This window comes from Pagrus major, chromosome 13 (assembly GCF_040436345.1).
Source record: "Pagrus major chromosome 13, Pma_NU_1.0".
NCBI classification, from domain to species: Eukaryota; Metazoa; Chordata; class Actinopteri; order Spariformes; family Sparidae; genus Pagrus; species Pagrus major.
The window spans coordinates 28,926,830-28,940,557 of NC_133227.1; the positions used below are offsets into that span (position 1 = coordinate 28,926,830).

Here is a 13,728-nt window from a genome sequence, read left to right on the forward strand (position 1 = left end):
GAGGAGTTATAATGTCACAGCTATAAAACATGGCAACAAGTTGTGAGACAGATCCATGAAGATCTCAGAGAGCCAAAAATAAGTCAAAAATAAGTGTTAGAAAATCACAGTTTGAGCTTGGAGGAAGGAAGGAAGTGATCTAAGCAGTGATCTTTCACAGCGTCCTGACTTATGATTCTCCTCTCGTCTTCAGATGGACGACGGCTGCCCGCTGTGGATGTGGGGCGGCTCCGTGGAGGTGGAGGCCCCGCAGAAGGAGCTGCTCCACCGGCTGCTGAGGGAGCAGGAGCTGTGGGAGGGAGGCTTACGTCAGGCCGTCGTCATCCAGACCTTGTCCAAGGACGCCGAAGTCTATCGCTACCTCCTCCAGGGCCAGGGCCACGGCCTGGGCAGCCGCCCCCCACAGGAGCACCTGCTGCTCAGGTAATGAGGCACGGCGAGCCCTGGGCTTCACAGGCCTCTGGGTCTTAACCTGCTGAGCGCTACAGAGCGATGAGGACGGAGAAGTCAGAGCCAAAAATACTCTGAAAACGTCACTTTGATTTAAAGTCGGCGTGTTGTTTCTGCGTCTGCGAGGTTTGATGAAATTTTAATCGGAGCCTGCAGTCAGATGAGAGATCTGTGTTTACAGCTGAATCAAATCACACTATGTTAGCTGTGTATCTCCTCTCTTCATGAGAGCGTACATTAACTTCATATAGCCCTGAGTGAGACACAAAATCAACACATCTGCATTCAAACAAGCAAATCACACAAAAATGTTTTTATTGTTATAGAATCACAGAAAAAAGAACAAAAACAATAGTGTGTTTGTCTGTCTTTTATTACTTCCTGTCTGTGGCGCTCAGCTCCAAACGTACTGGTTCCTACTGGAGACGTAAATCTTTAAAGACATCTCACAAACATGTAGTTTGATTTTTGAAAAGGTTCAGTAGTTTCCTGAAACAGCTGCTCACTGTAGATTTTTATCAAGCAAACAGGAGGAAATAGTGTCAGAAAATTTGGAAAAAGTCAGATATTTGAGAAAAAAAGACCCAATTTTGAGGAATAATGCTAAAATTTTGAGGAATAGTTGAGGGAGGAAAGTCAGAATGTGGGTAAAAAAGTAATAATTTAGAGGAAAAAGTTGAGGAGAAAAGTCAGAATTTTGAGAAATTTAGTTTTTTATGAAGTAAAACCAAAGGAAAAATAATTTCCGAAACTTTCCGAAGAATTCCGAATATTTCCGAAATTTTCCGAAACTTTCCGAAACTTTCGGAAACTTTCCGAAAATTTTCTTAGGATTTTTTAAAACTCCGAAGCTTCGCTGAAAAATTTGCTCAAAATTCAAATAATCTTCACCAATCCCTCAGGGCTTCTGTGATTTATGATTTATGCAGTGATAAAAGGAAATATCTAAAATCCCCTCCTTGACTCTACTGGCTTTATTCCTATTTTCCTTTGAATTTTGAGGAATAACGCCAGAATTTTGAGGTAAAAAAACTAAATGTAAGTCAGATTTTTGAGAAAAAAAGGCCACAGTTTGAGGAAGAAGTCAAATTTTTTGTCAGAATTTTGAGAAAAAATAAATAAATACATAAATGTGTAAACCAAATGGAAAAAATAGTCAGAAGAAACTTAGTGGGGAAACAATTTTATTCTGGAAAAAATTCTCCGGAAACTGTGGGAAAAAAAGATTTTGATTCTACCTCCTGATAATCTCTTCTCTCCTCCTCCAAAGGACGTGGCAGGCCGACCCATCCTCCGGCCCTCTGTACCTCTCCTCTGTATCCACAGAGCACCCAGAATTTTTAGGGCAAAAGTCAAAATTTTGGGAAAATGACAGACTTTTTGTCAGAAAATTTGGAAAAAGTCAGATATTTGAGAAAAAAAAAGACCCAATTTTGAGGAATAATGCTAAATTTTGAGGAATAGTTGAGGGAGGAAAGTCAGAATGTGGGTAAAAAAGTAATAATTTAGAGGAAAAAGTTGAGGAGAAAAGTCAGAATTTTTAGAAATTTAGTTTTTATAAAGTAAAACCAAAGGAAAAATAATTTCCAAAGTTTTCCGAAAATTTCCGAAGAATTCCGAATATTTCCGAAAATTTCGGAAACTTTCCGAAAATTTCGGAAACTTTCCGAATATTTCCGAAACGTTCCGAAAATTTTCTTAGAATTTTTTGAAAACTCCGAAGCTTCTCTGAAAAATTTGCTCAAAATTCAAAAAATCTTCACCAATCCCTCAGGGCTTCTGTGATTTATGATTTATGCAGTGATAAAAGGAGATATCTAAAATCCCCTCCTTGACTCTACTGGCTTTATTCCTATTTTCCTCTGAATTTTGAGGAATAACGCCAGAATTTTGAGGAAAAAGTCAGAATTTTGAGGTAAAAAAACTAAATGTAAGTCAGATTTTTGAGAAAAAAAGGCCACAGTTTGAGGAAGAAGTCAAATTTTTTGTCAGAATTTTGAGAAAAAATAAATAAATACATAAATGTGTAAACCAAATGGAAAAAATAGTCAGAAGAAACTTAGTGGGGAAACAATTTTATTCTGGAAAAAATTCTCCTGAAACTGTGGAAAAAAAAGATTTTGATTCTAACTCCTGATAATCTCTTCTCTCCTCCTCCAAAGGACGTGGCAGGCCGACCCATCCTCCGGCCCTCTGTACCTCTCCTCTGTATCCACGGAGCACCCTGAGGTGCTGTCAGAGGGGGTGAGGGCCCACGTCCACGCCTGCCTCTACCTGCTGGAGCCCACTGGAGTGAGAAAGACCCGACTGACCCACCTCTGTCGGACAGATACCAGGTGAAGATGGCTGCAGAGGGAAGAGGCTCACACTCATTTGTAAAATGAGTGTGAGCCTGTGATGCTAAAGAGAGAAGAAAAGACTCACCCACTCGTATTGAACAACTGCCAGGATGCAGGGAAAGCAGGGTTATTTAATTATCAAGGAGGACAGAGGAGAAAGCTGCAGAGGAAACTGCAGTGAGTGTGAAGGAGAACTGCAGAACAGTTAGCAGATATTTAATAGTGTTGTTTCTTTTATAGACAATAAAGACGGACAGAAAATACGACAAAAAAGGACCATTTTCTAACTTAGTCCTGTGCATAGTTTCATCAGTCTTCTGCTGGCACAGAAAAATAAGATGGAAGTGAAAAACGGAGAGTTGAAATATGAAAACTTCTCGAGACATTAACCCTCTAGGCGCCAGAGTTTATTTAGGAAAATATTCCGTTTGGATTTTAAGATTTCAAAAGGCTGTAGCTTGGAAGTGGTGAGAGATAAATCCATAGTGTAAATGAGAAAAATATTCATAATGACCTAAAGTTTGTGATGGGAGTAAATTTAATCATCTAATTTGCATACTGTGACGTCAACAGGTGACTAAAAGTAACTTTCAGTAAAACTGATTTTTGAACATATTTACACAGAAAAAAATATTTATATTGTCATCTCATCCTCAAAATAAAGGAACAGGAGTTTGATTGGAGTAAATTTACTAATATAATTTGTATGTCACCAGGTAAAATTCAGTAAAACGGAATTCTGAACATATTTACACAGTAGATTTTTTTTCAATTCATTTTTTCATAGATTTTTTTCATCCTCTCATCCTCAGAGTAAATGAACAGGAATCTGATAGGAGTAAATTTCCTAATCTAACTTGTAAAAAGAAAAGAAAACTCTCGTCAGGACGTCAGGATTGAAGCTGAATCTATTGGCCATCTAGTGGTAGCAAGCAGTAACAGCACAAGGCAGTAAATTTAAAGATATGGGCTGTTTTATTCAGCAATGTTGCCTGTCGCAATAATGCGACTTTGGCGCCTAGAGGGTTAAGCCTCGAGCAACTGAAAAATACTGTAGGTCTGAACTCATCATCGTGGCTGCCAATGTTGGAGAGATTGTTTAGATTTTTTCGGCGTATTTTGGTTCAGAAGTTGTTTGGAAAGTTCTCTCTCTTCGACAGCTGCCTCAGGATCTGTAGACAGAGCTCTGTCAGAGGTGTTCAGCTGCTGTAGAACAATATCCACTCGTCCATCTCTGTGACTGCTGATCGACCCCTTGTCTAAATCCTCGATCGCTTTACTTTAAAATCCGATTTTTAGTGTTTCATTTATCTTGTGGGAAAAATCTTTAAATTCTTCTTAAAGTGCTCTGGAAAATTATGATGTGATTTTAAAAAAAACAGTGATGGTCACAGTTATTGTCGGACTTTTATACGTGTTTTTATGTGTGTCGGCATAAATGGAAAAATTTTACTTGGATAATTTAATCTAAGAATATGATTTTTAGTATCTAACTTAAAGTGAGACCATTGCGTCTTCACATTCGTTAACAGTTTTACTGTTCATAGTCTCTCATTGAAATGTGTTGGGACATTTTTGTGCATGAAACTTGACACAAGCAGAGCAGGATGTCTTGTAAAGTCATCAAATCTCACAAACGGGTCGAATTTATCAAATTTAGTTGACTAATCTACAACAAGTTTGTTGAATCTGCGTCGAATCATTTTTGCGAACAGAAAAACATGACTTTGGATAATTTTTACAACACTGACCAGTTTTCTCTGAAAATACTTTCAAACAAAGAAACAGAACCAGTGAAAACTGTTCAGAGCTCCACTGTCTGGGTGTGGAGGCAGAAAGCTCGGCTATAAAACCAAAAAGTATTTGCATGACAAGACGATAAGGATCAGTTTAAAAAGTTGGTTGAACAAATGTTCATAAAAACATCAAAGTGTCAAATGTTTCCTGTATATAATCAACAAGGAATCAAAGGAAGCTTTTCAATTGTTTCAGTGATCGTAGTTTCTTACTGCGCTGAAAGACCGATCAATCAAAGTGGCAGAGATGAACCCTGTGCTGATGAGTTTATATAATCTGTCCACATTAAAATGGCAGAATGGTCCTTAAAGGAACAAAGACAGAAGTAAAACAAGGGCAAAGTGAGCTGCAGGAGCTTCAGAGAGGATTTGAGGCCGTGAGAAGCCCATTAAAAGAAATATCTGGAGAGAGCTCTTAGTCCGTCTCATCCGTCTTAATTGAGCCCGTTCTGTGTTTCTGACCTCTGCTGGCATCTATCTGCAGCTCCATCACCACCTCCCTGTAGGTGAGGAAGTGGAGGAGGAAGTGGAGGAGGGGCGGCGGCCCTCCTTCTCATGATTCATGCCCTTTGAAACTAAGTTGCTGCAGATTTTCTGCTGCTTACATGATCAATTTGACTCTCGGCGGGGCCCTGCAGCTCTATTTGTCTCCGTTGATTAAATGAAATGAACCTCAGTGCGACAGAAAACAGGTGGCAGCAGCTCGCTCACACAGGGCCAGCCTCAGAGCGTCTCATTTAACTGTACTGTCGTTGGTTTCTTCAGCCCGGCTGCAGGAGGAAGATACTGCAGGTCTGTGAGCATTCACTGCTTCTACTTCTGCACAGATTCAGTTCTGTTCTTAGTTACACCTGCAGCATCTTTGTTTGTAGCTTCAGCTGTGCGATCATCAATGATTTTAGTAGTGTAACGGGTGCATATAGTTCATCCTGTGCCATCCTTAATGTTAGAACTTTGTTTGTTCGTAGTTATACCTGCGATACTACAGGTATAACTACGAACAAAGTTCCTGGAGGTAGGAGGGCAATTCTGGCGTTTTTCCTCAATATTGGGTCTTTTTTGCTCAAAAATCTGACTTTTTCCTTAACATTCTGACAAAAAAATTGTAATTTTTCTCAAAATTTGGACTTTTTTTCTCAAGAATCTGACAAAATCTGAGTATTTTTTCCTCAAAGTACTGACTTTTTTTTTTTTTTACTTTTTCCTCAAAATTTTGGCATTATTCCTCAAAATTGGGTCTTTTTTTTCTCAAAAATCTGACTTTTTCCAAAATTTTCTGACAAAAATTCTGTAATTTTTCTCAAAATTTTGACAAAAAATTTGACTTCTTCCTCAAACTGTGGCCTTTTTTTCTCAAAAATCTGACTTACATTTAGTTTTTTTACCTCAAAATTCAGACTTTTTCCTCAAAATTCAGAGGAAAATAGGAATAAAGCCAGTAGAGTCAAAGAGGGGATTTTAGATATCTCCTTTTATCACTGCATAAATCATAAATCACAGAAGCCCTGAGGGGTTGGTGAAGATTTTTTGAATTTTGAGCAAATTTTTCAGAGAAGCTTCGGAGTTTCAAAAAATTCTAAGAAAATTTTCGGAAAGTTTCGAAAATTTTCGGAAAGTTTCGGAAATGTTCGGGAAATTTCGGAAAGTTTCGGAAATATTCGGAAAGTTTCGGGTATTTTCGGAAAACTTCGGAAATTCTTTTTCCTTTGGTTTCACTTCATAAAAAACTAAATTTCTAAAAATTCTGACTTTTCTCCTCAACTTTTTCCTCTAAATTATTACTTTTTTACCCACATTCTGACTTTCCTCCCTCAACTATTCCTCAAAATTTTAGCATTATTCCTCAAAATTGGGTCTTTTTTTTCTCAAAAATCTGACTTTTTCCAAATTTTCTGACAAAAAATCTGACTTTTTCCAAATTTTCTGACAAAAAATCTGTCATTTTTCTCAAAATTTTGACTTTTGCCCTAAAAATTCTGGCAATATTCCTTAAATAAATAAATAAATGCACTATTTCCTCCTGTTTGCTTGATAAAAATCTACAGTGAGCAGCTGTTTCAGGAAATTACTGAACCTTTTCAAAAATCAAACTACATGTTTGTGAGATGTCTTTAAAGATTTACGTCTCCAGTAGGAACCGATATCAGAAGCAGAGCCCGACCATTATGCAGTTTTTGGGGCTGATGCTGATTTTGGGGAGTAAAAAATTCCAATATTGATATATTGACCAACACATTTTTTGCAGTGATCCCTCAAATGTGTGTTTCTCTTCTGCCAAAACTTTTGTTTTTTCTACTCGTTTTCACACATAAAAAAAATGTTTGCTTGTTTTTTTTTTCCATCTGTGAAAACACACGAGAATAAAACATCTCATTTTCTTTTTTTCAGGTGTGAAAATGAGTTAACAAATTTCCAGAAGCCCTGAGGGGCACGTTTTTCTGGTGATCCATTTTCAAGTGTGATCTAAATTGTTCTCGTGTGTTGATGAGTTGAGAAAAAAAGTTTTCAGGGAAAAAAAGGAAAAATCCACCTGTGAAAAATAAAAATCCAAAAATCTGAATTTTTTTTTTCATGTGTGAAACTGAGTTGAAAAAAGTTTTTTCTGGGGATTTTTTTGTTTGTTTTTCTTCTGTGTGTCTTTCCAAGGTCTTTTTCCATCTGTGAAAAAAAAGAAAAAAGAAGAAGATCAGAAACAAACATTTTTTCATGCGTGAAACAGAGAAAACAAAAATTGAAAAATTGAAAAAAAAAAAGTGAGTTTTGTGAGTGAAACCAAGTGAAAACATTTTTTCTCAGAAGTAAAACATTTTTTGGTTGTGAAACAGAACGAAAAAAAAAAACAATATTTTAAGGAGATTTTTTTTTTCATGTTTCACAACCAAAAAAATGTTTTACTTCTGCAAATTTTTCCAGTTTCACACATGAAAAAAAACTTTCTCCTGATTTTTCTTTTTTTTTTTTCACGTTTTCGCAGATGACAAAAAACACAAACTTAGAAAGATGGGTGGAAAACAAATTCTGGAGAAAAATAAAATTCTCCTTAAAAACTTTGTTTCAGAAGTTTTTTTTTCAAAAGTTTTGGCAGAAAAAAATAATTTATTTTTCTTTAAACATGAAAAAATAAATTAAGGATCTTAAAAATGTCCTCAGTTGGCCCCTCAGAGCCTCCATACCACACGGACTTGCCAGGAGAATTTCAAAATAAAGGCGCATCTTAAAAATGATGATATGGATTAATGTGTTTACTTTGCATCGATCACATTAGATCATTGATTAGTGAATCAGTAGATCCAGATCGATGGATCGGTACAACCTGAGTGATAACAGCCGCTTCACTTCTTCCGTGTCAGCTGCAGATTTTAGGTTAAGGCATCACAATATTTCCAGCTCACAGAAGCACGTTCACTCAAACAAGTCACCATTAAAAACATAATAAAAGTTATATTTCACAGCAGTTCCAGATGGACCGCGGTCCAAACAAAACATCCTTGATGCTCCTCACTCACTGAGGCCATAACGGGTTTAATTTCCTCTGGAGGCGATAGGATCTGTTTCACAGCCCTGTACTGTAAAAAGCCCCGTTGACCTTGATGATGCAGTGGATCTGTTGTCTTGCCTTGAAAGCTAACAAGCACTTAAAATTACTGTCATAGCAAATAAGTCCAAGACAGCCTGGCACCAGACGTACAGCTGGAGCTCGCTCATGAGAGGAAATTAAAGGCGAGAGGAGGCGGCAGACAAAAGGAAGAGTGGAGGCATTCATCCCTCTGGGTGTTTCACTTCTTCCTTACATGATCACTCTTGCGTAACGGGCCGATGTGGCTCAGACGCCTGCTGGTTGCCTTTAAATGAGTTTGGAAATGAGGCTTATTTCACCGCCGCACACGCCCTCCGTTTCTCTGGATAACAGTTTCAGCTAAATGCCCCGAAATGTGAATGTGCGTGCGCTCGATAACGGCGGCGGTTCGGCTCTCGGCCGTTTCCCTATCGCTCCACACACACACCCATCGGAAGAATTAGAAAGAGACACAAGGCTGTGAATGTGTGCAGACGGGATCCTTTTCAGTTCAGTCGTAATGGGCCGACTAAAAGCCTGCTGAGATAATCACACAGTTATAGATCAAATCTGTCTTCGCCTCTCCTCTTTTTAATGTCACGAGTCACCACTTTCATTCTCAAGCGCTTCGACTCCAGTCGGGTCCGTTTCACACGGAAGCTCCACGGAATTAAAAACTATTCACACAAAGTTAGTAAATCAGAATTATGACTGACCTTCAGGATTTAACATCCCTGAATCGGAGTTATGACTCTGATTTTAGTTGGCAATCGCTGAAATTATGAGACACTGATTACAAATTACGACAATAAGAGGAAAACTATTGGATAGTATGTCATTTTGAGGAAGCAACGCAAGATTCTGAGTGTCTTCCAATTCTCATTTATCCAAAATCCTCAGCCCACTCATATAAAATTAAAGTCTAAATTTTTATCATTTTAAAAGGTCCAGTGCGCAAATCATCTAACAGTCTCTGGAGCACAAGTTTGGTAGTTCACAAAGACTTTTCTGGAGCTGGGACGTGTTTTAAAATGTTAAGAAAACAACTGATCCACTGTAATCCAAGTCTGCAGAAGCCTTGAGATCCAAAACTGATTTAAAAAGATGTTATTTACACCCGTTTTAAAGCTGAAATCTTCACTGTAGCTGCGAAGCTCAAAGCGTAAGCGCTCACTCCCTCTGAAGTAAGAACTCGATGGAGCATTGAAGGTGTAGATAACGTCTTTTCGAATCAAAGCAACGCTGTTTTGCTGTGAAGCTCCAGAAATGTTTTGTGGACTACGAAACTTCACCTGACTTTCCATCAGCATGGAGGGAGGAGATGATGACTGAGTTTTTACTTTTTGGTTAACTTATCCTTAAAATTGTAATCAGTTTTTCATAATTTCCAACTATATTACACCAAAATCAGAGTCGTAATTTAGATTTAGGGATGATAAATCCTCACGGTGAGTCATAGTTTCCATTAACTAACTTTTTGTGACTTTTTTCTTTTTGTAATGATAAAATCTTCATTTTTGGAGGAACCGTTTCTTCTGCTACGACCCAAAATGTCTCATACAAACACGACGATGTTCGTCTCTCTCTAAAAGGAATTATCAAGTAAACAAGCAGCAGAAAACATCCAGTGTTCAGGACTTTTTTCTGTGTCTTCTCCTGCAGCGTTTTAAAAATGCATACTGGAAATGTTTATTCATGACGAGAATATGAAGATGCATTTAAGTTCATCCTTAAAAGCCTTTAAACCAAAGTATGATCTTAAATCTTAGACAGTGGGCGTGTGGACCGTCCTCAACAAACCATGAGTGTGTTTCACTTAATGTTTTTAGGTTATCATCAGCATCTATACAAATGAAATCGAGGAGACATCAGTGAAAACTAAAGCTGAAGGTGTTTAACTTTTCTTTCTCGTGTGTTTTGTCTTCCAGGGGTCGGTCGCAGGAGTGGCACAGCAAAGTGAGCGGACATCTTCTGGCCTCCGGTCTGCTGGCGATCCGGGACACCTTCAGACCAGAACACAAAGAGACCAAGATATGAGCGGCTGCAGAGGGATGATGTACAGATCATCTGGAGTGCTCCCCCCTCCCCGCCTCGGTGCAGAACGCTGGAACAAACTACAGCATCATTTTTTCAGAGGACTTTCTCGCAAGTTTTCAAAAACTGGTGGCCCCGGAGCTCAGCGAGCAGGGAAGGTGACCTCCGATGGCTTCCCTGAACCGTCTGTGTCTCTTTGGCTTCTTCTTTTTCGCTGTGTGCCTTCACTTTTTTTGTCGGCGACCTTGCGGATTTGCCAGCAGCACCTCTGTGCTCCCCGCTGCGTCTGTTACGCTTCACACTCGAACTCACAGAAAAATGCAAACTGTGGCGAGCTTTGACAAAGGGCGTTTTGATGGAGGATGAAAAGCCGGCTCGACTTTTAACGGAGGAAAAAAAGGTCGAGATGGAAACGAGTGGACGGCGGAGGGAAAGTCTGTTCAGCCTGAAATATGTTTTCAGGAAAAAGAGAGGCACAAATTTTAGGTTAAAGGGACATTTCACCCCCAAAATCAAGCCTATAGTGCTTTTTATCCATCTAGATATTTTTGGTGTGAGTTACCTTCTCTCAAATATAACTGAGCTAGATGACACCCGGCTTGTGGTGCCAAAAAATACGTCTCTTTCCAGAAATGATTACCTTGTTTTCAGATAATTTTCACACTTTGTAGAAGTGAGAAGTTTCATGTAGGAACTATTTTCTTTCTGTATCACTGCACAGAAGGAAGCATCTAGCTAATCTAGCAAAAAACATCTTTCTCTCTGGACTCCTGCACCAACACGAGTCTTTGCAACCCCAACAGTCACCCGGTTAAACTGGTGATGAAAGAGCAAATCAGCCCAGCTCGGTTTTCTCTCTAAAACTCTGCAACTCACACCAAAACTATCCAGATGGATAAAACAGGTCAGAGGAAACATTTATATGACCTGTTTTTAAGGCGAACTGTCCCTTTAAACTCCAGATACAGAGGTGGGGGAAACATGGCAGCTGCAGGAAGTAAGGACAGGAAACAGATTTTTAGCAAACAGATATTTGGCTTCAGGGGAAAGTGGAGGAGAAGAGAGTGGGACAAAATGGTTCTGCCACTCGATGGCTCGGATAACCACATCTGTACCGGAGAAAAGCCGTAACTGTTGAAAGCAGAAAGAGACGCTTTGGTTTTGATTTTCTGGTTCGGCCCGTAACACACCCCGATGAACTGAGCTGAACTTCTGAGGTGAAACAAAATCCCACAGAGACGTTTTCTTGTCAAACTCCTCTTGCAACGCGGATCCAGCTGTGACGAGGAATTAGCCCGCCGCCACACGCTGTCACCGCCGTCGGATCGTCTCTTTGTCCCGTCTGAGTGACTGTTCTTGTGTTTGTGATTCGTCCCTGTGACTTCGACCCGTTCTCTAACAGGACACGCGTGTGTGACAGTTCAAAGACGAGCGATATCTACCTCTCCACAGGACGACGCCACAGCTGCGCGACTTTGAAGCGCGACAAAAGTTGTGAATTGACAGAAGGCCTTCGCCACGCTGCGGCGGGCCTTTTGTGTGCTTCCCCGGCACTGTGACAGATATCCAACCAGACAAGCTTCCCCTCAAAACTCCTGAATTTTTTAACATTTGTATTTATTCTTGTCTGTGAGGAGTGTGCGTACAGTCTGAGACGGCTCGTCCTACATATTCAAAGTGTCGTGGTTGTGAAGCAGAGCAGGTGTGTGTGTAAATATCTACAACATATTTCAGATTATTTAACTTTATCTCTCATATCTAAAATCAAATCTATTTAATTTCCAGCTTTCAGAAGACATTATCTTGTTTGTGTGCCAAACACCTAATTAAAATGTTTATTTCTCTGTGAATCTGTTTCCTGTTGTGTTATTTTTTTGGTCTCCTCTCCTCTGCGACTCGTCTAAGTGCCAAACAGATTACCGACTGTAATTTCAGAGGAAGGTGGTGGAAACAGCAGGCAGTGTGGAGATGAGATACCACACTGCGCCACTGAAGCGCAAGAGATTAATAAGCCTGGCAGTGTTGTGATCACGCTGCACACTTCCCCTCCCCAAAAAAACTCTCACCTCTTCCTCCCGTCCTCGCGACACCCACTTGTGTCCCATTTACATGAAGCTTATTTACATATCTTATTGATTCATCTCGGAGATCAGATAGCTGAATCGCTGATAAACACTCGGAGCGAGAGACAGATGCCGAGCAACAAAATGTGATGTAAAAATGCGTCTCGTGGCGAGGACATCACGCCCCGGTCTAAACAGGATTTTAAGGGAAGAGGAATAATTTATGCAAATTACAAATAACAGAAGCACAGAAGAGCCTGCAGGCACCTTTAATTTCTCTACGAGTCTGTTCCCTCCATATGGAGCTGAAACACCGTGACGTGAACTTCGAATGAACTCGAGGTCGAAGGTTAAAGAAAACAAAGAGCTCGTTCAGAGCATCTGTAACTCAGAGATCACAGGTTTGATCACGTTCGATACGTTTATGTGAAATTAACCGTAAATCAAATGACTCTGAACGGAGGCGCCTGCATCTGCTCAGCAACACACAAAGTTAACGACTAGCTGGTGAACACAGTGGAGCAATTAGCAGCTAAAGAGACGCATTTTCCTCAGGAGGTCGGGAATTATTGCACTTATAGCGTCAAAATCCGACTCGCAACACGCAGACATACTGTCGTACAAATAGTTTTCTTTTCTTATCCCCACTCGGCTTCACACATGAAAGCAAACGAAGAAGAATTTTGCTTGATCGGTTTCACACGTGGAAAAATGAATGTCTCCTGAATAAAAAATCTTCTTGGGATGAACAAATAATTCAATTGATATAAAAAATTCTCCTGAAAAAAAAAAAAAATTATTTTTACACTTGGTTTTACAGATTAAAAAATGATCCTGGAAAAAAAAAAAACTCTTTTTCCCACCACTTCTCAAGTCATACAGACAGGAGAGAAAATAATTCAGATCAGACTTACAACTTGTCCTCACCTCTCAAAGCTTTCGCAGAGTGACAAAGGAAAAGTCGAAGCCCGCGTGAGACTGATTTGATTTTGAGCGGCGCCCTCTGGTGGTACGTGGACAGTGACTGATATCTTTTGAAACAAAAATACTTAAGGGGAACATAAATGAGCCTTTAACAACAGTCACTCAGCGTCTTAATGTTTGCTTAAAGTGTTGATTAGTGCAGCTTTAAGCACGAAAACACAAATTTAAAAAATCCATATTTACCTTCCATCTCTGTTTGACGCCTCTAAACTTCTCCTGAATGTTAATCCAGAGTCGTCTTCCTCAGCGGGGAGGAAGCTGCTCCTCCGAACCACTCAGGACTTCAAACGGAGCCACCCCGCCTCTCTGATCCCCCCCGAGGCACCCGAGAGAGGGAATAAATATCATCAGAGGCCACAGGGTGATGTGGTCCATCTATCCCATCGGAGAGAGGAGAAAGAAGAGAGAGTGTCTATTACTCTATCCCTCGTTGGCTGTTGTAGGCTCTAGGGCGAGCATGGAGCCCACAACAGGCCCACTCACTATCTGCTCAGATGAGCTGTCAG

At 39.8% G+C, this 13,728-nt stretch overlaps 2 protein-coding genes across 3 annotated transcripts in view; both read left to right on the top strand.

The window, feature by feature from the left end:
- LOC141007575 (rho GTPase-activating protein 7-like) overlaps positions 1–2,052 on the top strand; it is a 38,562-nt gene extending 36,510 nt beyond the window's left edge. For both annotated transcript variants that reach the window (XM_073479937.1, XM_073479938.1), the window contains exons 15-16: positions 194–423; positions 1,721–2,052. In XM_073479937.1, coding sequence (XP_073336038.1) covers positions 194–423; positions 1,721–1,907 — 417 coding nt within the window. In that variant the 3' untranslated portion in view covers positions 1,908–2,052. The remainder of the gene's footprint in view (positions 1–193; positions 424–1,720) is intronic.
- A 552-nt stretch (positions 2,053–2,604) lies between these two features.
- LOC141006679 (stAR-related lipid transfer protein 13-like) lies at positions 2,605–12,001 on the top strand (the record flags this gene model as incomplete). Its single annotated transcript, XM_073478905.1, has 2 exons — positions 2,605–2,786; positions 10,070–12,001. Coding segments are annotated over 2 exons (291 nt in total), but the record flags the coding sequence as incomplete, so codon positions are not given.
- Positions 12,002–13,728: the final 1,727 nt, after the last annotated feature.